The 22946-nt window shown below is 45.7% G+C and overlaps 1 protein-coding gene across 1 annotated transcript in view; it reads left to right on the plus strand.

Moving 5' to 3' along the window:
- VSIG10L2 (V-set and immunoglobulin domain containing 10 like 2) overlaps window positions 1–16746 on the plus strand; it is a 66369-nt gene extending 49623 nt beyond the window's left edge. Inside the window, exons 10-15 of the mRNA XM_083713502.1 lie at window positions 303–593; window positions 2762–3067; window positions 7609–7731; window positions 9099–9123; window positions 11181–11305; window positions 16063–16746. Of these exons, the coding sequence (XP_083569628.1) occupies window positions 303–593; window positions 2762–3067; window positions 7609–7731; window positions 9099–9123; window positions 11181–11305; window positions 16063–16205 (1013 nt within the window). The 3' untranslated portion in view covers window positions 16206–16746. The remainder of the gene's footprint in view (window positions 1–302; window positions 594–2761; window positions 3068–7608; window positions 7732–9098; window positions 9124–11180; window positions 11306–16062) is intronic.
- Window positions 16747–22946: the final 6200 nt, after the last annotated feature.

Genomic DNA, 22946 nt, shown 5'->3' on the forward strand with positions numbered 1-22946 from the left:
TGTGTAAAACCCAATAAAAATATTTATATAAAAAAAGAAAATCAACAAGTGCAGTTCATTCTGCTGCAGGATTGATAAACATGCTATGGCCCTCCAGATGTTTCTAGACTACAGCTCCAATCATCCCTGACTACTGGCCAACAGATGGAAAGTCACTGGTTCCTCAGCACCTTCAAGATGGCAAAAGCTTCCCCTATCAAATTCCTGCCTGGCACACAATTGTTAAAAGGGGGCGAAGGGGCACCTTTATTGCCAACTTTTCTCAGGCTCTTCCTTCCTTCTTTTCTTCTTCTTCTTCACAGAACCTCCTAAGCTTGTGGTAGACAGATCCAAAGTGTCGCTGTTTGAAGGCAATGAGGTCGAGCTGGCCTGTTTGCTCGAAGGCGCCTACCTGGGATCCGAAGTCTTTTGGTACAACAACAAGAATCAGGTCGTCAGAACGGATGCTAGGAAATACCGGCTGCAGCAGGAGAATGCCTGGCTTAACTTGACCCTCCGGGACACAGAGTGGATGAAAGACAGCGGTACCTATCGCTGTGCTGCCATGAATGCTGTCGGAAACACCTCTGCCAGCATCAACCTGCTGGTTAAAAGTAAGCAGATGCGTGAAGGTAAAGTGAAAATGCTAAGGCTGCAATCCAAACCCAAGATCTGCTGGGATGTGTGGAGTTTGGAATACGCTGATCTGCGGCTGAGCCAGTTGAGCCAGGACTCAGCCAGGGTTGCACCAGTTGAAGTCCCTCATCCCAGCTCAGATGTGTTGACAGAAGTCATCCATCCTGGCTCAACCAGGGCTCAGGTGGGGTACGTTCTGAAAAAGGGGTGTTCCAGGGGAGCGTCAGGGGTAGGATGGGGCTGGGGGAGACTTGCCCCTATTCCAAACTCCATTCTTGCTTTTTTAAAAAAATCATTTTTATTGGTTTTCCAATAAAAACAGCCAATCAGCCTATCCGAATCATAATCCAATTAAAAATAATAAGCTAAAATTTAAAAAATGACCAATTATAGTCCAAATTGCAAATATTAATTTTTCCAGGCTCCCCATAGTCTGGACCTCTAAAGCATATCTCCAAATCTTCTATTCCAAACTCCATTCGCATGTCACATGACTGAGTAACCCAGCAGAATTGATGCTGGGGAAAAGTGTGGTGTAAGTTTAACTCTGTTTTAAAAGCTTGGTTCCCTCTGCCAGGTTTTAGCCAGCTTGAACTAGGGGTAAATTTCACAGCCATAATTTCTCCCACTATAAATTACGCTGGCTTCCTATCGTTTGGATTGCTCTGCTTGATGCTCTAAAGCTGGGTACTGTAGATTCAATGCATGGAGATGGGGGGATGAGATCTCATTGTGAGTCCCACAACACATTGACTGCTATTGATTGTGTTGATGCAACAGCACAGCGAATAACTCATTTGTAGAGAAAGTGTTTATCCATGGCTATATGCAACCTCCAGATCCAGGGGACAGCATCGTGTCTCCAAGTGAAAGTTTCTGTAGAGCAACAGCAGGAGCTGTGGTGGTGATGTTGTGTCCTGTTTGTAAACTTCCCAAGGAGATTCTTATGCATGCTATCATAAACTCCTTGGCGTAAAGGCAGGATGTATCTGCTGTGAATTTTGGAAAACTATGTATCTGGTGGGACGTGGGTGGCGCTGTGGTCTAAACCACTGAGCCTAGGGCTTGCTGATCGGAAGGTCGGCGGTTCGAATCTCTGCGACGGGGTGAGCTCCCATTGCTCAGTCCCAGCTCCTGCCAACCTAGCAGTTTGAAAGCACATCAAAATGCAAGTAGACAAATAGGTACTGCTCTGGCGGGAAGGTAAAATGCATTTCCGTGTGCTGCTCTGGTTTTGCCAGAAGCGGCTTAGTCATGCTGGCCACATGACCCAGAAAAACTGTCTGTCGACAAACGTCAGTTCCTTTGGCCAGTAAAGCGAGATGAGCACCGCAACCCCAGAGTTGTTCACGACTGGACTTAACTGTCAGGGGTGCTTTACCTTTTATGTACCTGGTAAGCAAATTTTGCATTATAGTTTTTGAAATCAAGGAGCAGGTTTGTCTCTGTTTAGATACAGCTGGACACCATTTTGAATCAAGATGGTGGACTGAAACGTTCCAAACTGCATACATTTGGACACCTCTTAAGATATTGTAACCAAATTTTCCATTATGGTTCCTGAGATCAAGGAGCAGGTTTTCTTTCTTTTTTTAAAATTATTTTTTAATTAGTTTTTAATTACAAGAATCCAAAATAAGCCTCATTATATCTATTTCAAATCACAATACCAAATCAAATATCAATTAATCAAGTTTCCAATTGTATAATTTTGGTGGTTGCCCACATGCTAGAATCACAGATTTGATAATTTCTTTTAATTCTGCTTCCAAAGTCTAATTTAATCCAGTTACATTCCAATCAAAATAATAATCCATATTCAGAAGCTGCAATATTTAAAACTTCTATTCGTGTTAACACATTCAATAATCTGTTAACCTACAAGTGAAGATCTGTATCCTTTTTACTGCGTGTAGTAATTATTTGTCCATATTATTTGTTTTTATCTTTGCCAAATGTTGTGCTCTCAAGGAGCAGGTTTTCATCTGCGTTGGGGTACAGTGAAATACCATTTTGAATCAATATGGTGAACTGAACCTTTCCAAACTGCACTGAATTTTTGATTTCTTGGAATTCCCAAGCAATGGCAGGTATGAGGTTTGCCAAGACTCACTGATGGACTGAATACGTTTTTCCTCCTTTGCAGAGTACCCCTCCCCACCCAATGTAACAATCAGCAAGCTGATGTACACTCGCCACCGCACAGAGGTGGAACTGGAGTGGCAGACCCAGGGCTCGGGGAACTTGACCAGCTTTGTGGTCCAGATGAGGGAAGCAAAGAAGGCTCCCAAAAACCAGCTGGCCAGCAGCTGGGAAACAGTAGTCAGCGATATTGACCCTGACACCCGCGACCAGAGGCTGGGTGGGCTGGATCCTGCAATTGTGTATGCCTTCCGCATCTTGGCTGTCAACCACCGGACGACTGGGCACCCCTCTGAAGTAAAGACACCAGGTGACGTGGGTAGCTAGGGTGACAGCATTCCTCTGCAGACTGTGACAGAAGTTAACTTGGGAGCTGTGATGACCCCCTTCCTAAGGGCCACATGGTAGATTCATGTGAGCTGGGGGAAGAGCTGGGCATCTGAATGCGGGGGGCAAGCTTAGCCCTTTCTCCCAAGAAGCAATCGATACTTTTCGGATATGTAAAAAATAATATGATCGGTTGGTGGTTTGTTTTAATGGGACTGTTGCAATAAATAAACACATCTGTTTATTAGATTTGAAGGCTGTTGGGTTTCAGCTCTTGCCTGGGAAGACCCAGATGCTACACCTGCTAGGGATATACTCAGACTTTGATTTGCACAGTCTGCTATATCCATATAGTCTTCTGAGTGTGAAATATACTCAGAGTCACAAAGTGAATTAATGTCCCACCTTCGTCACCAGTGAAATATACTCAGAGTCGCAAAGTGATTTCATGCTCTTTATTCAGCTCATAGTGGTGAGGAGGAATGAATGAAAGTCCCCTCAAAGTATCTGCTTTATATACATTATTTACACAATGGGCTGCACATGATTGTCTAATTCCGGAATTCTACTGTAAGCCAATCAGGTTGTGGATTCACTTCTATCTGGAGCATGATTGGGTGGTTCCTGCCAACCAATCATACTGCTGCATTGTTCTAGGACCAATCAGACTGCTGCATTCTGAATCCTATTGTTCTAGGACCAATCAGACTGCTGCATTTTGGATCCTATTGTTCTAGGACCAATCAGACTGCTGCAGTTTGGATCCAATTCAACTCAGTACATAACAGAGTGATTCAGAATTTAGTTTAATATTTTGTATTGACAATTCGTAGACTGCTCAGTCACCATTGATCTCCAAGTGATGTAGCTGCAGTTACTTCTCACACTGATATGAACAGGTTAGGAAGAGGCTTTCCAACCATGCCTTTAAAAACCCAAATGCCAATCCATTTGGTGCAAAGTTCTAATAGTTGGTTAAAGAGACTCTGCAGAAAATATATCTTTCTCTAGACCAGGGGTGGGTTGTTGGAGTATCATGGACAATGGTCAGACATTACAAGAACACAAGAAGATCCTGCTGAATCAAGCCAATGGCCCATCTAGTACAGCATTCTGGCCTCATAGTAGCACAGATGCTCATGGAAAACCTGCAAGTAGGATTGAAGCACAAGAGCACTCTCCCTTCCTGTGGTCTTCAGCAACTGGTTTTCAGAAGCATTACTGCCTTCAACTATTGAGCCAGAGTACAGTCATTGTGGCTAGTAGCCTTTGATAGCTCTCTCCTCCATGAATTTTTCTTCCATCCTCTTTTAGAGTCAGACAACATCTGGAAAGCCGCAGGTTCCTCACCCCTGCTCTAGACTGAAGGAACTTTCCTCCATCTGTTCAGAGCTTGGCTGTGCAACAGCGTGAATTGGCTGGTCCTTGTGTCAGTTGTGAGCCATTTCCTCATCCCTAACAGAGCAGATTTCAAGATGTAAATAGGGAGTCTGTGTTGGGAGAGAGCATAAAAAAAACGGAACAAACATTAAAAGTGGATAATTTTTTCGAGTGGTTTTTTTTTTTTTGAGGGGAAGCAAATGCCCCCTTCTCAAAATGTGGGGAGCTTTTCAAAGCTGGAGGTGGTACGTGTGCCAGCTGAGGGCTGCAAAATCTGAATCTACTTCGCTTGGAAGATAGGTGTGTGTGCAGCTTACACGAAACCCTGTGGCAGTTTATCTAATAATTCATTCTCTGTGTCTGTCTGGTGGAGGTGGTGGGTTAAATCACATATGCAACATGATGGAGCAGAACAGCCACAGGGAGAGGATGGCAGTGGGGAAATCTCATTGTGGGGAGAGTAGATGTGTTGCATAGGCTGCCCTGTGAGTTGAGACCCCATAGCTCTGGGACAGAGCAGGTGCTTTGCATGCAGAATGTCCCAGGTGGTAGGATCAGGTAGTGGCAGATGATAAGGAGGACCTACCTGAGGCACCCTGAAGAGTTGTTGCCAGTCATAGCAGACACAATCCTGGGTTAGCTGGGAGCCAAAGCCAGGTTGGATGAGAAACAGGTTAGAGGGGGAAGTGCTTCTTGAGTCTGGAATGTGATTGCAGTGACCAGAAAGAACCTGCTTCTTGCCATTGCTTCTCCCAATGCCTTTGCTTTTGCTCCCTCTCTGTGTGTGTTCAATTGTGCTGCTGTTGCTGATCTTCTTTTGCATCGGTGAGTGGCTCAGCTTCCTCTGCTTTTCCTGTCTTGCTGCACTGCATGAGGCTGAATTTAGATTTGCAAAACCAAATGGTGCAGGCTGCTGCATGCCACAGGGATCAGGCGGGGCAAATTATATCTGATGGGTGAGTTGGGTTTTTTTGGGTGGTTTTCTTTTTCTTTTTGGATGGAGTTGTCATTCCTGTGCCCCATCATCTCTTCTTAATTGCATGGTTTGGTTAATCCTTCCTGCCATGGATTATTTTCCTTCGTCTTCTTATTCTGGGAAGTGTTCTCCGCCCTCCTATCTAAGACATGCCCACCAGGCCCATTGGAAAGGAATTGCTTCTTCGCTTGCTAGCTTGGGGTTCCTCTGATATAAACCCCTGCCTGACGTTTGAGTGGGTTTGACAGAGCTGGGCTTTCACTGCAAGATCTCACAAACATATGAAAAATGAGATCTCTTGACAAAGGAGGAAAGGCCCAGGTTATTTGATCAGAGATGGAAGATCAAGATTGCATCCAGTGGATCAGCCCTCAGCCTCTCTGAATTAAGCCAAAAGTTCTGGATAAACAGGCTCTGTAATGTCCATAATATATACAGTGAGAGCACATTTAAAGCACATTACTTCCTTTAAAGAATCGTGGGGACTGTAGTATACCCCTCACAGAGCTACACTTCCAGCACGCATAACAAATTGCAGTTCCCAGGATTCTTTGGGAGAATTCACATTGCTTTAAATGGATGGGGCGGGTGTGACTTGTCACTGGGAACCTTTTGCAGAATTCTCTGTCGCACAGAGAGATTGTGTGTCGCTTTTCTCAACACTTGTTGCCCTCCAAGTGTTGGGACTCCCGTCAATCCCAACCACTATGGCCAATGGCCAGGAACGATCAGGACTGTAGTCAAATGGTAACATCTGACGTGCACCAGGTTGGGAAAGCCTGATCTGAGCACTGAAAGCTCAGATGTATGTGCAAAGGTGTCATTTTAGATGTTCAGCTGATCACACAGAGGCTGGTGGCAGAGCCCATTTTCCCCACCCATTATATGTATTCCCTGGACGCCCCATATTGCATAATAGGGCTTGTGATTGTGTGGTGCTGTAGAGGGAAGATACAGTTTTCTGTACCATACGGCAGACACACACACTGCAAAATTATGTCTGTCTCACACCAGTTTGTTAACTGTCAGTGGCTTCTCAACGTTCTCATTGGGTACTGTAGTTTGATCAGGTGCTCTGAGTTTCTTAGCTAGAAGCCTTTGGATTTCCCGTACGGAACAACAGTTTATAGGATTCCCTGTTCCCTTTGTGAGGGAGGATCCTTGTTCAACCATTTCCAGGTCCTAAAGGTACAACTAGAGAACAGCTTCTCATGGTGCCAGTGCAGATTTTGACATGATCAGCTGTTTATTGTAAAATCACCTTAGCTCATTTGCTCACGTTTGTTATGGCAGGTGGGGAAAAAGGGACACTTGGAGGGTCTGTACTGGAGACGGTATACAGCCAGCCATCATAACTCCTAGAGAATTGAAGAAACAGCACTCATCTCTGGGACTGTGGTGCCCCAGAAACTATTTGTGGAACTTAGATAGTTTATGATGCACACAGCAGTGTTTACATGGCCTGTAAAAGGGCTTCTCTTTTGGGTTCCTTGTTGACCTGGGAGCCAAGTTCCACCTGCAGTCCAGTTGTTCTGCCTTCTGCCTAATATTCCCCGCACATCTTGGCTTAACTCTGCTGGTGCCAGGCGAAAATGGCTGCCTCTCCCCTCCATATGGGCAGCAGCTGTTGCAACAAGTCTGGGTGCAGGTCGGGGACAGCTTTAAGGAAGGTGCAAAACCAAAACGAAACACTCAAGAAAAACAAGCAAACTATTTTCTTGGGAAAATGGAGGAGATTGGAAACAGATGCGGCAGCCTGGAATGAGCAGGCTCCCTGGGAGGAGCCTGAAGAGAGTTTGTGTAAAGCCTCACTGAGGGCTTCCTTTAGCAGAGAAAGAATTCTCCAATAGCACAGTGCTGCCAATGACCAACTGGTATGTTAATGTCAGCAATCTGTGATTGGCTTTTATGACTCCCCCCCCAAAAAAGCTTAAAATCAGCTTCAGGAGAGTAATGGGTGAATCGGATTGAGGCAGAGGTGCTTCTGATGGTATCAGGGTGGTTGTCAGTCACCCAGCTTTCGAACCTCATTTCCACAGACTGGAATGCTGGAAGCCCCTGTGATGTGTGATGCTGAGATCCATTTGCTATAGCATGCTCTGAGGTCCTGATGATCCGGTCGTGGTATGACTCTGTGGCCTTCAACAGCAGCTTCCTCTCTCTTGCAGCCGACCCTCCTTTTAATGCTTACCCTGCAGTGATTGGTGCCGCAGTGGCAGGAATGATAGTGGCAACAGTTACATCCCTCCTGGTGTTCCAGTACATCATTCGGAACCGGGAGAACAATCCAAGTGAGTGTCTGACTGCTGGGCAATTGCCCTCCCTGCTGCTGCTAGCTCAAGGGGTTCCATAAAGACCTTCCAAGATTGGGGTGTTATTCAAGGGCAAAGAGTAATAGGCCTTGAGTCATGGGGAGTGGGGGGGGGGACCGCAGGCCCTGTGGCTGAATGTGGCCCTGAGGCATCTCTATTTCACCCTCGGGATTCTCACTAGACTTCCCCCTTTTCTCCAGGATACACCTCTTGGTGTAGGGATTATCTTGGTACACATTAGAATCATAGAGATTGAAGGAGCCCAACCCCTTGCAATGGACAGTCTCCCATCCAATCTGAAACCATGCCGGACCCTGCTTAGCTTTGCAAATGTGCTCACAGTTTTATTCCTGCACCACTAGGAGGGCATATGCTCAGCCTCTCCCCTCGCCCCCATTTCTTTATGATGCGCTTACATTTTATCTGTTTTGTGCCACAACTGTGTTTTGATTCTGTAAGCTGCACTGAAATTGTTGGAAACTGCTGCAGGTCAGTGTTGACAAGACAAGAGATAGATGGCCTGACTCGGTGCAAGGCAGTTTCCTAAGTTCCTCCTCTTGCTCAGCAAGTGCAGCTGAAGTCTGATGTGGAGCGAAGCAGGGAGACAAAGAAGTCAAAATAGCACAGCCATCCAGGGGCACAATCAGTGGGGCCTTGCCTAGATAACATGGCGATGCATTGTGGTGTGTACTGAACTGAAACAGGGTGGAATAGATGAGGCAGAGAAAGAAAGAGAGGCAGAGAGAGAAAGGCAGAAAGAACTGCCAGTGGAATATCCACCATGATACCTACAGCCCCCAGGTTAGTGACCAGGGGGGCTCTCTTCCCATTTGGATGCAACAAAGGTATAATGCCAAAGTAGGTCAAGTGTAGTGTTTCCTATAGCCATGCAAAGTCATGAGTCCGTCGTGCTTTTGTTGCAAGAAAGTGGCTCGTTGCTGCAGGACATATTTATTTCTTGGACTGGAGAAACCTGGTGGCTCTCCAGATCTTGCTGGAGTCTGACTCCCATCAGCCTCTACCAGTGTAGCCAATAGTGTAGCCAGGTTTAGCGCTCAGGCTTGTGCCCTGGGGAGGGCACTTCACTGCTGCTAATGCAGCCATTGGACTTCACCCCTGGAGACACACTCCATTGGCTCTCGAGACAGATGCCAGCCAATGGCACTGTAGCTCAGCAACACCTGTTCTCCAACAGGTTTTCCACCCATGCTACAAACATGTCTTGCGAGGGTGAGCCTCATCTCTGAAGCTCCCTTTCCCTGGGTTTTGAGGATGGGGTTTAATTTTGCCACTGTTCCTGCAACATAGTTCTAAAGATGTGGTCTCTTTGCTTTATTATGGTACAGGGTTACACGACCTGCTCTTCAGAATGTAAGTGGTTTCCTCTCTTCTTTGCCTCTTATGTCCTCTGTCACTCATCGATTCCTGCTCTCTCTCTTGTTGACTTATGTTAGGGATAGCCAATATGGTCCAGCCTTACAGATGTTGGACTATAACTCCCATCATTCTTAATCATTGCCTTTGCTGGCTGGGGCTGATGGGCGTGGAGAACAACATATGAAGAGCAACCCGTTGACTGCAAGTGGTCTGCATTCACAGCTCAAACAACTAGACCCCATGGAACACTTTATGCCAAAATAAATGTGCTTCCCAGAATTTTCCTTTGCTAATTTTGATGTCAGAGCTTGTCAGAGTTGGGCTGTAGGCAGCTGTTGAGTAAGAATTGCAAGCCACGAATCATAAACCAGGAATCGCAAGACAGGAATCAGAGACAGCAAAGTCTGTTGTGGCCCTGTCAATGTTCCAGTCTGAACAAGAAGTCATAGAATTGGAAGGGACTGTGAGGGTCTTTGCATCTCTTCCTGCAGCAAGTCAATGGCAAGCTAGGTGCTTCAGGAGCCCTTGCTGCAACTATGGGGACCCTGAAATTCTCCAGATGTTGTTGGACTCCAACACTCATCAGCTCCATGCAGCATTGCCAATGGTCAAGGCTGATGGGAATCAGAGTTCAACAAAATTTGGAGGACCTCTGTTCCTCCACCCCATCTTACTGCCCAGAATATACTGTGACTTGCCACCTAAATGGCTCAGCAGATGGGAGGAATAATTAATTTCATGGCTTTGCAGAGTGTGTATAAGCTAGTGTGTACACACACTTCCAGATAGCCTTTAAATATTTTGTCAGTGCTGAATATCTACTGCCATTTGATTTCAATGTTTCATATACGACCTTGATGCTTATTTTTAATATTTGGTTGTTGCTATTTTGTGCACTAGCTGTCAAAGTTAGCATATATATATATATATATATATGAGATTGTATTTATAATTTTCATTTATATATATTACAACAATTACTCAACCATAATTTTAACATAACTTCAACTCCCTTCCCCCTCTTTTTGTGGTTCTTTACATTTATTTTCATCCTTTCCCACATACTCCAAATTATCTTAACTTATTATTTTATTCATCTATTCTTATATATATAGCTCATATATATTTCTGAAGCTGCAGGTTTTTAGAATAATCCTGCCAATGTCTTGTTCTGTTTACAGCTCATTTGTAAGTGCTCAATAAACCATTTCCATTCCTTTCTAAATCGTTTGTTATCTTGATTTCTTATTCTTCCAGTAAGTTTTGCCCTTTCTGCATTAGTTTCTGTAACCATTCTTGTCTCGTTGTGACCTCTTCTTCCTTCCATTTTTGGGCAAATAACAATTTTGCAGCTATGGTGCCAGCCTTAGCATTTGGCAGAAGATGGCAGTTGACAGAGACCTTACAACAAGAATGTTACTTGGCCCAAAATGGAAAGAAGCAGAAGTCTCAGTGAAAGAAGAATGGATACAAAAACTTATGGAATATGCAGAAATGGCAAAATTACCGGAAGAATAAGAAATCAGGATAACAATTTTTTTATAAAAGAATGGAAATGGTTTATTGAATATTTCCAGATAAATTGTAAACAGATAAGAACATTGGCAGGATTATTACAATAACCTGCAGTTTCATAAGAGTATATATTTAAAGAAGAAGAATCAATGGGCAAATTAAGTAAATTTGGATATGCAGAAGATATTAAAAATAAATTTAAGGAACCGCAGAAAGAGGGGGAAGGAAGTCAAGTTTTGACATGTCAAAATGATTGCAAAATCAGTGAAATGTATAAATATGAAAAGAAGAGAGAGAGAGAGAGAGAGAGAGAGAGAGAGAGAGAGAGAGAGAGAACTTAGGAGATTTTATATTGGACACTTGCCAGAGTAAAACACTCAAGAAAAGCCCAAGCTCCACCCATGCCTAAAGAACCGAAATTGTGAAGACATGATTGTAGGAAATAGTATGGATGTGAGAGAGCCAAAAGACTTGAGATGTTTCTAGCTGTGCCTTCACTTTTTCCTTCTATGTCTATTGTGTACACTTCCCTTTAGGGCTGGCGGAGAAGCTCGTGAGCACATCAGCACTCCAGAAGATGCTGAGACAGCAGCAGGGATGGAAGGAGGAACCAGTGAGCAGCTTGGAGAGCCTTCCACGGAAGCCGAGGAAACAGCAGCAGGTAAACCGATGGCAGACCTCTACCATAAAGTTGACTTGCATCCAAACCAGGCTTCTACTTGTGGGAGCATCCCCTAAGTGGAGTTCCGCTTGTGTGAAGCTCCCACCAGGGGAAGAACTGGTGTGGTTATCCCTTTTCTTGGAAAACCTATTCTGCCTCTGAAAATCTACTCTGGAGGACTGGCAACCACAGCAGGAACTGGTGACTCACATGTGTGGACAAAGGCACCACTGATCAATGAGTGCAGATTTTGCAAGTCCTTTGACATAGTGCAGCCAGCAGGCTCAGTTCATCCATTCAGACACTTGGTTTCTTTGGAAAGGAAACGGTTGGGTATTTATAAGTACATAAATGTCACTGCCATTCCCCGTTTTGAAGAGGCAAGCTCCCTTTTAAACTGAACTGCAGCTTGCCTCTTTGGGAGTGGCAGCAGCGTACAACTTTCCTAATTAGGCACATGAATCTGTTACCTCTTTTTGTAACTGAAGCCGGAATTTTGTATGTCGAGAGTTTGGTTTTCATTGAAAAATATAGAAAGCCTCAGCGCCCTCCTGCCCTGCTTTTGTTCAGTCACATTCCACGATTCTGACCGTTGTGCTGAGTCACTTAGAATCATAGAATCATAGAGTTGGAAGAGACCCCAAGGGCCATCGAGTCCAACCCCCTGCCAAGCAGGAAACACCATCAGAGCACTCCTGACATATGGTTGTCAAGCCTCTGCTTAAAGACCTCCAAAGAAGGAGACTCCACCACACTCCTTGGCAGCAAATTCCACTGTCGAACAGCTCTTACTGTCAGGAAGTTCTTCCTAATGTTTAGGTGGAATCTTCTTTCTTGTAGTTTGGATCCATTGCTCCATGTCCGCTTCTCTGGAGCAGCAGAAAACAACCTTTCTCCCTCCTCTATGTGACATCCTTTTATATATTTGAACATGGCTATCATATCACCCCTTAACCTCCTCTTCTCCAGGCTAAACATGCCCAGCTCCCTTAGCCGCTCCTCATAAGGCATCGTTTCCAGGCCTTTGACCATTTTGGTTGCCCTCCTCTGGACATGTTCCAGTTTGTCAGTGTCCTTCTTGAACTGTGGTGCCCAGAACTGGGCACAGTACTCCAGGTGAGGTCTGACCGGAGCAGAATACAGTGGCACTATTACTTCCCTTGATCTAGATGCTATACTCCTATTGATGCAGCCCAGAATTGCACTGGCTTTTTTAGCTGCCGCGTCACACTGTTGGCTCATGTCAAGTTTGTGGTCAACCAAGACTCCTAGATCCTTTTCACATGTACTGCTCTCAAGCCAGGTGTCACCCATCTTGTATTTGTGCCTCTCATTTTTTTTGACCAAGTGCAATACTTTACATTTCTCCCTGTTAAAATTCATCTTGTTTGTTTTGGCCCAGTTCTCTAATCTGTCAAGGTCGTTTTGAAGTGTGATCCTGTCCTCTGGGGTGTTAGCCACCCCTCCCAGTTTGGTGTCATCTGCAAATTTGATCAGGATGCCCTTGAGTCCATCATCCAAGTCGTTGATAAAGATGTTGAATAAGACCGGGCCCAAGACAGAACCCTGTGGCACCCCACTTCATTCGCCAAAGAGCACAAAAAGAACACATGTATCCAAAACAAACTCCTTGCACCCAACTTGCCATGGTTAGGCGTTGTTTCTGTTTTCTTGCAAGCACAAAACCTGCATTTCATTGGGACAAAGTGCCGGACCTAGGAGTCAACAATCTGGGTCAACAATCCTTTCCTTGTTTTCCCCAAACACTCTCGTCTTGCAAAAATAGGGGCTGGTTCTCTGCCCCATGTTCTTTTGCAAAGGGGGAGGGAAGGGATTTCTCTGAAGTGTTCAGAAGTGGGTGCAGCTCACCTGACTGGGTCTTGCTAAGACGTGTGCCCCGTGGAAAGATTCTCGTGCTGCTTATCACGAGCCGCACTTCCTGGAATGCCTTGGGAGGGATGCAACACGCAATGATGTGGCTACGCTGGTGAGAAATTACAGAGACAGGACAAGAGCCTCACACAACTGCAAATGATGTGGGGCTAAATGGAAAAGCCTTGGCAACCTCAAAAGGTTTAATTGAGGTAAGGGGCAGGCCTCTCTTCAGAAAATCTCTCCCCATCTTACTTTTTGTAAGGTTTTCCTTTTGCCCCCATCCACCCATCCAATGAATGGTCCAAGGAAGGAAGGAACTTGGTAACAGATTTTGTGATTCAAGGACCTGCCACCTGCTTGGGGATAAGAAAGACACATGGACACAGTATATTAGGTTAATGGGCTAAAAAAAGGTCACAACTTTATTGATTACAGCATGTGAGAGGTATTGGCTTAGGCATTGAATAAAACAACAGAGCGTGACTCCACCCCCTCAGGGAGGGGTGAGTCTATCGAGGGTTATCCACCAGTGGGAGGAGCCTGTTGATGCAAATACAACTGTAAGCTTCCCCTGATGTCACTGGGGGTCGTGCCATGGCCCTAGTCACCAGCAAGGGCATCGGACAGGATCCACGACCGCTGGATTCCTTTACCGGAATACCCATAAAGTGGAGGGGTAGGCGATGGCCACACCCTGCCTCCCAATACACAAACATATTCCAATGTCTAACCACCAATACCTAAAAGTTGTGATGATTTGCTATGAGATAGGCGAAAACCAAGTGGCCGGTGCCAATTTGCCAGTTGGATAAAAATTCCTACCAGGCCCCTTGGACAACCAAGGTGACCAACCACAGGTCCATAGCAATGTCAAGAACCAAGCAATGAACTAAAGGGAGGGTGCTTGAGTGATCTGTCAAAAACCAGCAGCGGAATGAAAGGGAAGTGCTGCCACAGCCACATGTGAGCGGCAAAACCCCTCCCCCAAGCCTCCACCTGATTGGTTGGCTAACTGGGGGCGTGGTGTGGCAGCCAGGCCAGCTGGGCAGGGGCTGGAACACCCCCTGCCAACGTGGGAAACATCTCCTGCTCACAACTACTCCCCTCTGTAAGGAGGAGAGGCTTTAGCAAAAAATTACAGAGACCTGTATATCCAAACCAAATGTTTGTAGCACCAAAATGTACCTTTTCTCAATTCAGAGTTGTCAACATGCTGCTTTCAATCTAGGTTTATTCCAGATCAGGCATCCCCAGACTTAGCCATCCAGCTGTTGTTTGACTTCAATTCCCATCATCCTTGACCACTGGTCCTGTTAGCTAGGGATGATGGGAGTTGTAGTCTCAAAACAGCTGGAGGGCCGAGTTTGGGGATGCCTGTTCTAGTTCTTGCTGTCCACAAGGCTGGGCATGGCTACTTGATACACATTTGACAACCTTCCTTTGATTAGATTTCCCCTGCCTTTTCCTCACTGTGCATGAAAAAGGAAGTGGTTGCAATTTTGTTATATGCCCACTCACAATGCCATTACGCAGATGTGGATATATCCCCCAGTTGCTGGGCTTCCTCCATTTCTTTCCAAATGGACACATGGCAGGGTAATACAGAATCAAATAGCAATGAGTCCTTCTCTTCAGAAAGGGACTTATTTCTCAAGAAGCACTTTTCTGGGCAAAAAAAAAACATGCAATAGGTCTAGATAGTGGGCGGGCTACATTAAAAAAACAAAAAAACCCCTCAAGTATGCAGTTTCCATTGATTCTAGAATAGAACGTCATGTGTACATAGGCAGAAACTATTGACTGCCTTTCGTTTTTAAAAATAAATATTTTATTTTTCATTTTTTGAAAACAACATTCTTATACATTTAAGACATTTTCAATTTCTATGCATCTGGGACTGCTTAGATCCCTGGACTCCCCATCCCCATGCCTGGTTTCCAATTTTCCTTTTCATTCTATCACATATAATTACTTTTATCTAATCCGTTTTATCTCCTTTTTTTACCCTAAATCATATTACATTATAAGTGCGATAACAATCCTGCTAACATTTTTAAGTATCTACAATGGTCTTTAAGATATTCTATCATTCTTTTTCTCACTCATGACAATTTTTTTTTAATCATCTTGTTGTCTGATCTTCACAGTCATCTTTGCGATTTCAGCATTATCCATCATCTTGGTTATCCACTCTTCTTTGGTTGGGACTTTCTCTTCCTTCCAATTCTGGATGAGCAGCATTCTCGCGGCTGTTGTCGCATACATAAATAGTCTTTTTAAGTCTTTTTGCATTTCGTCTCCTGCTGGCTGCCTTTCCCCCATCAGCCCACGAGCAGTGGCATAGCTAGCTGCTCAGGCACCCGGGCCGATGCAAATGCCCTAAACCTGGGGAAGGGCAAGCTGGGACAGAGCATGCTGTGCAGAACCTCCATGGAGTCCACAAGCCCCATGTTGCCATTTCAGGCAGCGCAGAGCCTGCAGGTGCCTGAGCCACCGCATGACTCCCCAAGAAAGAGGTGTGGCTCAGGCATCCTGCAGGCCAGGCCCCACGGTCACCCTCCTCAGTGATGACCCGCACCCATCGCACCCCCTTTCCTACGCCACCTCTCACAAGTACAGTGGTACCTCGGGTTAAGAACTTTATTCGTTCTGGAGGTGAGTTCTTAACCTGAAACTGTTCTTAACCAGAGGTACCACTTTAGCTAATGGGGCCTCCCACTGCTGCCACACCACCACTGCATGATTTCTGTTCTCATCCTGAAGCAAAGTTCTTAATCCAAGGTACTATTTCTGGGTTAGCAGAGTCTGTAACCTGAAGCATCTGTAACCTGAGGTACCACTGTACCTTATACACTTTGTTCGTGTGTTTTTTCCTTTTACAGAGGTTAGCCCCGGGGAGGGTACGGAAGCCCCAGAGGATTCAGCCGTGGCCCCGGAAGAAGCCCCAGCTCCAGAGCCTGTTCCAGATCCCACCACTGATGACCCTCCAGTTAATGTGACAATCACAGTGACCGCCACCCCGTAATTCAGGAAATCTGACTCCCCAGTAGTCAAAATAGCTTGGGGAGAGCTATTCAGGTCAACAAGGGGAGGACAGTGATATGGGGAAGGATTGCAATGCTTGGGGGAAACTGGAGGGAGATATCAGACCACTCCTTGAATCAGGCAAGATCTTTCTCGTCGCAGACCTTGAAGCTTCTTCCTCTCTGAAGGCAGAAGGCCACATCTAAGCACTAGCCACAGAATCAAAAGGCTCCTTGCAGCAAATAAGGGATAGCCTGTGAAAAATCTGGAGGATGCCTTCCTTAAAGAAAGAGATGTGCTTCTTTCCTTCCTCTTTGTAGAAGCTGGCTGGGCAGTTCCTGGTCTAGGAATGACGACGGGGAAGCCTCAGAGGTGCCACTTTAGTTTGCATGTGGTTGCTGAAGATTCAGAGACCTCATCTGGGAGACCTGGGACAAAATCCTGTTATCTAATAGATGCTGGTTTCTTTGTACATTAGTAGGTGTGCAGAAAACCATTGCTAATGATTGGTCGCCGCTGTTAAACAGTCTGATGCACTGACAGTGTGGAATCTTTTTTTTTTTCCTTAGTGGGAGAAGGAGGAATCTGAAAGTGCCTGGGATATTAAGTAGGTGTGCTGTCCCTGGGCTCCTTTAGAAAACGATAGAGTCCTAACCCCCTCTCTTCCTCCAGCATCTCAGAGGTTACTCACTTAGATGAGAGTCTAGTTACTCCAGCTTCACCTTTAAGGCTAAATCCACCCTTAAGATGTACTAGGGAAAGATCTGTCACCATCTGCTGAGAAGCAGAAGCTCTTGCTATCCGGATCAGTTGCTTTGGATTAATAGAAAGTTGCATTGTATCACGTCAGACAGCTGGTTCATCTAGCTCAATATATTTTCAGGGGCAGGGAGGAGGAGGAGGAGAAGGAGTTTGGATTTGATATCCTGCTTTATCACTACCCTAGGGAGTCTCAAAGTGGCTAACAATCTCCTTTCCCTTCCTCCCCCACAACAAACACTCTGAGGTGAGTGAGGCTGAGAGACTTCAGAGAAGTGTGACTAGCCCAAGGTCACCCAGCAGCTGCATGTGGAGGAGTGGAGGAGTGGAGACACGAACCCGGTTCACCAGATTACGAGTCTACCGCTCTTAACCACTACACCACACTGGCTCTCAGTGGCTCACTGGCACTCACTGGGTAGTGATAAAGCGGGATATCAAATCCAAACTCTTCTTCTTATCACTACCCTAAGGAGTCTTAAAGCAACTAACAATCTCCTTTTCCTTCCTCCCCCACAACAAACACCCTGTGAGGTGAGTGGGGCTGAGAGACTTCAAAGAAGTGTGACTGGCCCAAGGTCACCCAGCAGCTGCATGTGGAGGAGTGGAGACGCGAACCCAGTTCACCAGATTACGAGACTGCCGCTCTTAACCACTACACTATGCTGGAACCTATTCAGTGGTCCCTCGATAACAACATTTATCACTCCTGGCTATTGGCTATGCTGCCTGAGGCTGATGGGAGCATGCAGTACATAGCATTTGGAGAGCATCACATTTGCTACCCCTCAGTCTGCACTGACTGGCAGCACCACCTCAGAGTTTCAGGACTGTCCCAATCCCATTTGGAGATGCTGGGGACAGAACCTGGGACATTCTGCATGTGGCCCATGTCCTCTGCCACTAAAAATCGGTTTCTCCGACAGTTAGGTTCAAACCAAAAGGTGCAGGTGGCTATTTAACATTACACAAATTACAACCGCAGAAATGGAAAGCAAGACCTTGCTTCTAACTCAATATTTGTCTTAGGTGGGTTGTTTTTTTTTTAGTTTACTTGGCTGCCAGCCTGTTTTAAACCTCAGACCTATTTCTCTAATTGCTGGCTAGATCGAAACCACCAAGCTGTTTTCTACAGCTCCCATCCAAGTGGAACTTGTTTAAGTCCTCAGCTGACATTAAGCAAACACATTCAGTTTGCAAGATATATAGTAGGCTGAAGAAATGTTGTTTTTGCCTATCTCAAAAGGATGCTTGCCTCTTGGAGACAAGGACAATTGTGATGGGATCTGTGAGCCATTGACTGAATTTTGGTTGTTCCGATGAATGTATATCTCCATGAGTGCAAGGATTCATCTACAGTTCTGTTTGCCCCACCACTCCCCCATCCCCCCCCCAAAGCCCCACGGTTTAGCACTGAATGGGAACGAAGGGCAATTGGGTTTCCCCACAGATTGTCCTTGGTTCCAAATCACCGCTAAAGTGCAGGTTTTCCAGGAGACAGTTGCTGGGCAAAGGCAAAACTGCTCAAAGCCATAGTTTCTAGGCATGGGACAAGGGGAAGTATGAAGGAGCCCAAAGAAAGGGCCCAAACTAACCTATCATCCAGATCCTAAACACATTTACTTGGTCCAAACCACACCCACCTGCCTGACACCAGACACCACAAGATGTGGGGCAGGTAGAAATGTGGCTGCAAATGTACCATCAGAAGCCCTAAAGTGTACTCATGATTTTGTATTGGCAAAGAAGAGCAGTTGAGGGGCAGTAGAGCCAAGGCTTCTGGATTAGCCTACACTAGGGAACTCCCTTGTGCACCCAATGCCTGCAGAAAGCAGGTGTCAGGTCAAGTGCTGCATTTAAATAACTCCATTTAAAAGATATAGAAGCACAGTCCCAGGTCGGATCTTGCCATTTTGGTAGAGATAGATGCTATCCTTTCTCCCCAATGGTCATCCTACAGGTTAAATTCACTCTTATGGGTGCCCTTTGGAGATAGAGGAGCAATAAAAGTCTCGTGGTGATTGCGGTTTCAGTAGAAGCTGCGCTCACAGCTCTACCCATGTCTGCCCCTTGCAACTAGCTGACAGTCACCTTTGTGTTTGATCCACAACAACGCAGGGAATATTTCTTTGCCATAGCTATACCCTCCCTGCCGCCCCTCCTATTCAGTCTTGCTTGATGGAAATGGTTGGACGAATCTATTGAAATGGGTCTGACGTCTCTGCTCAGCCTAGACTCTCAGACTCTCAGACCACCTCTTCCTTACTGCCTTTTGAAGGAGGCTGGGTAGTCTGTCTGGAGCCCCAAACCCAAGTGTGGTAACCAAGGGACTAATTTCCCAGTTTGGGAACCCCAGTGCGATTGTATCATGCACCCATTTCAGGGCTTTGCAAAATTATTTTGCTCCTTGGGAATGGCTGCGTCCATCTCTTGCGCAGATACGTGACAACTTCTAAGTCAATGGCTATAGGTTAGCTGTTGGAGGTGAAGAAGATTCTTTTTTTGGATCTAGTGGGGAACCTGTGACTCTCCAGTGTCGGATTCCAACTCCCATCATCATTGACCATCTGGGCTGGGGCTGATGGGAGCTGGAGTCCAACGACACCTGAGGGCCACTGATTGTCAATCTCTGGTCTAATGTGGTGACAAATGGCCTGAACACCAAGGAACAAAAATGGATGGGCCACTGGAAGAACACTGCACTTTAGAGCTTATTCTGTATAATCGACTGGAGGTGGAGCAGTTGCACATTGGAATGCTCCTGCACATCAACAGCACCTTGAATGCTGAAAGTGAGAGAATCTCCTACCAAGGTAAGAATTCTTGTCTTTTACTAGGCTGCATTAGTTCTTCCCTACCCAGAAATTTGTGGGTGGGAGAGAGTATTCACACAGGCAGTTCAGCCCCCACATCCCACTGCCTGACATGGTATGGTCCAGGGAGAAGGATAATTTTAAGAGGTCTCTTGAGCATGTGATGTAAATCACCCCAAAATTCATATACCCAAGAACCATGTGCAAAAATCTTCACCCAGTCAGAGCACCACAACTCTTGCCAGTGGCATCATCAAGACTTTGGAACAGGTATCCAGGGTCCCACTCAGCAACATGAGCAGGCAAGCTGGCATAAACAGAGGACTGGTTTCCCGTAGCTTGAAGTGAAGTGAATTATACACATCACTGTCTAAAAAGTGTTGTCACTGTAAGACAATAGTCCAAAATTACTGCACCACAAGTTATTACTAATGATACCCCACCCCACCCCCTTTGTCACCCTTGGGCTTTTTCCTTGGGGGATAAAGTTTGCCTGAAAAGACTGGGAAACTGTCTAATCTGGTCCTGAAAAGTGGAGCTAATAATTGCTCCACAGACAAAGGCTGTAGCCATGGCTCTAGGTTGCTTGCAAGTCCTTCCTGCAATGCCCTTAAATGCTGCCTAGGTAAGTTCTGTGAATGCTGTGATTCCTGCTTTAAATGGAGATGCCAGGGGCTATGTCCATGTCTCATGCCTGCATATGCAGGCGCGCACACACACCACACTATGCCACCAAGCTGTGGCTCAACACACTGGCTATTGTTGCAATGTGTTTCATCAGTCAAACAGCATCACTCCATTGACTGATTTCAGCTCACAAACTGGCCACTTTTGCTCTTTCTCTTTCTCTGTTTCCAACATGTTGTGACCTTTGAATCTTCTGTTCAAGATGTAAAGGCAGCTTATACATTAATTTACTGGCATGTACCTGCCCTCCCATTTATTTATTTTTGCTGAAATCAACACAGTCATTCCCAGGTGATTTATGGTGGTCCAAATCTTAGCAGGTGGAGGAGAGGCTGAGCTGATGATGATCAGGGACAGAGGAATGGATTGAAGAGCCAGTTGTTTGCTCAGCTCATTGTTCAAATGAATGAGAAAGGGGGTGGATAGGGGCACACATGCTAACAGAAGTTCTGACTACATCAGATTAATCCCTCCTAGTTTTAAATCCAGTGCCCCAAAGAACATAGGATGTCAACAGCTACTTTAACCATAGGAGACATTCCTTTCATTGTCTCCCAAGAGGACAGTCAGAAAAAACTGTGGGAACTGCCAGCCCCACAAACACCCAACCGGTCTCATCTGCCATGGAATCCCTGCATCCTCTCATCTCTCATTAGCGACTTGCCTGGGCCAATAAAACAGGAGCCCTAAGCAACTGGAACAATGAGACTCTTCAGCAAACAAGGGCCAGGCAAAGACCCAGACATATCCGCCCCCCCCCCCCAGCTTGTCTAAGGGATCGGTGGGAGACGGCATTCACTACCCAAGCAATCTGCCTGCTTGCTATCACATTTCTGTACACAGTGCATTTTGTTGTAGCAACCTCACCACCACAACCACACAGACATTCTCTTCTAATATCTACACCAAAGAAAAGTTTGTGCCTCGGTCACTGGAAGCCCAACTCCTGCGTAACCAGTTTCTCTGCAATTAAAAAGGCAGACCACCACATTCTGCCTTTCTGTAAGGTTCCCTAGCCCAGAAATTGGGAACATGTGGCCATTCAGATCTTGTCGGACTCTCTGTTCCCATCAACCACAGCTAGCGTGGCCAATGGTCAAGGATGTTGGTGGTGGGTCACAAGTTCCTGACCTCTGCCTGAGTCCAACAGCTCCTTGTAGCTTCAGCTATTGTCACTGGGCTCCAGACTTTGTGAAGATTCCTTTCCTTTTAAGGGTTGCATTTACACCAAGTACTGCTTTTGCTCATCATTGCCACACAGCTAGGAAATAATTCACAACTATGCGATTCAAATCACAGGAACCCACTCTGAGGATCTGGATCAGGGAACACTTTAATAGCAGGTTGCTTCAAGGAATCTTGTTTTGGGGTATATGTTGAGGCTGCAACATCCACTGTCTCCGTAGGCCATGACAGAAAGTAGGATTCCATTTCCTACCTTCTTAAGAGCGATCATAGGATTTGTAGAAACTTATTTAGACAGGCAGAACAGCAGCTCAAAAAGTTGAAACAAGGAGATAGGGGTCATCCAAAGTACCAGTGGAATGCATTGACCAATTCTATGAGGATGGGTGGACAAAGGAGTGATATAGAAGCTGTAGAGGTGTCGCTGCAGGTCCGGTTTTAAGGCAGTGGCTACTCAGAGATAGCTGGAGAGGGGTCTTGTGGGGAATTTTGAGTGCAGGATTTCTGGTGTAAGATTTTATAGACAAGGCAGTCTGACCAACTGCAGGAAGCAGTCTTGGTGCAGAGCAGTTTCACAGGCTGATTTGACTACACTACACTTTCCCTTAGAGCAATCTAGGAGCTTCTCAACTTGTGTCCTTCTCTTGAGGTGGTGAGGAGGGAAGAATGCATTCAGGTCCTGCTTCCAAGCTTCCCCAGGCATCTGGGTGGTCGCTATAAGAACAGGAAGATGAACAAGCTGGGCCCCTGGCCTGATTCAGAAGGTGGCTTCTTATGTATATTTATTCATCTTTATAAAAACACTTCTAAACTTCATTGGGGGCCCTTTTCAGAGTTGACAGTTGTGGAAGATAACTGAAACGCCGCAAACATTAAAGGCCATTTAGACAGGTAACACAGATCCACAACAGGCAATATTAAAAATACACAAAGCTTGGCAGTATACACGTTATGTGAAAAAGGTGCAGTTTGCTTTTTGTCCCTGAAATGGCATCCAATTCCACAATTATTACAAGCCTGTTCTAATTGTCTGCTGGAAAAACTGGTCCCCAGAGGAAGGCAACCATCGTAAGTGCTTGGGTTGCTATTTTATATGAAACCTCCACAGCAGCTGTAAACACCAATGCAGTGTAGTAACTGCTGGTTATGGGATGGCAGTGGCAAACACATGGAAGCACTGTAACCCTCAAGCGCACAGCCTTCCCTCGCCTGGTGCTCTCCAGGTGTCAGGACTATAACTCCCATCAGCTCTAGGCAGCACAGCCATGGTTAGGGAATAATTGGAGTTATAGTTCAAT

This window comes from Podarcis gaigeae (genome assembly GCF_964106915.1).
Source record: "Podarcis gaigeae genome assembly, chromosome: 15".
In the NCBI taxonomy this organism is placed as follows: domain Eukaryota; kingdom Metazoa; phylum Chordata; class Lepidosauria; order Squamata; family Lacertidae; genus Podarcis; species Podarcis gaigeae.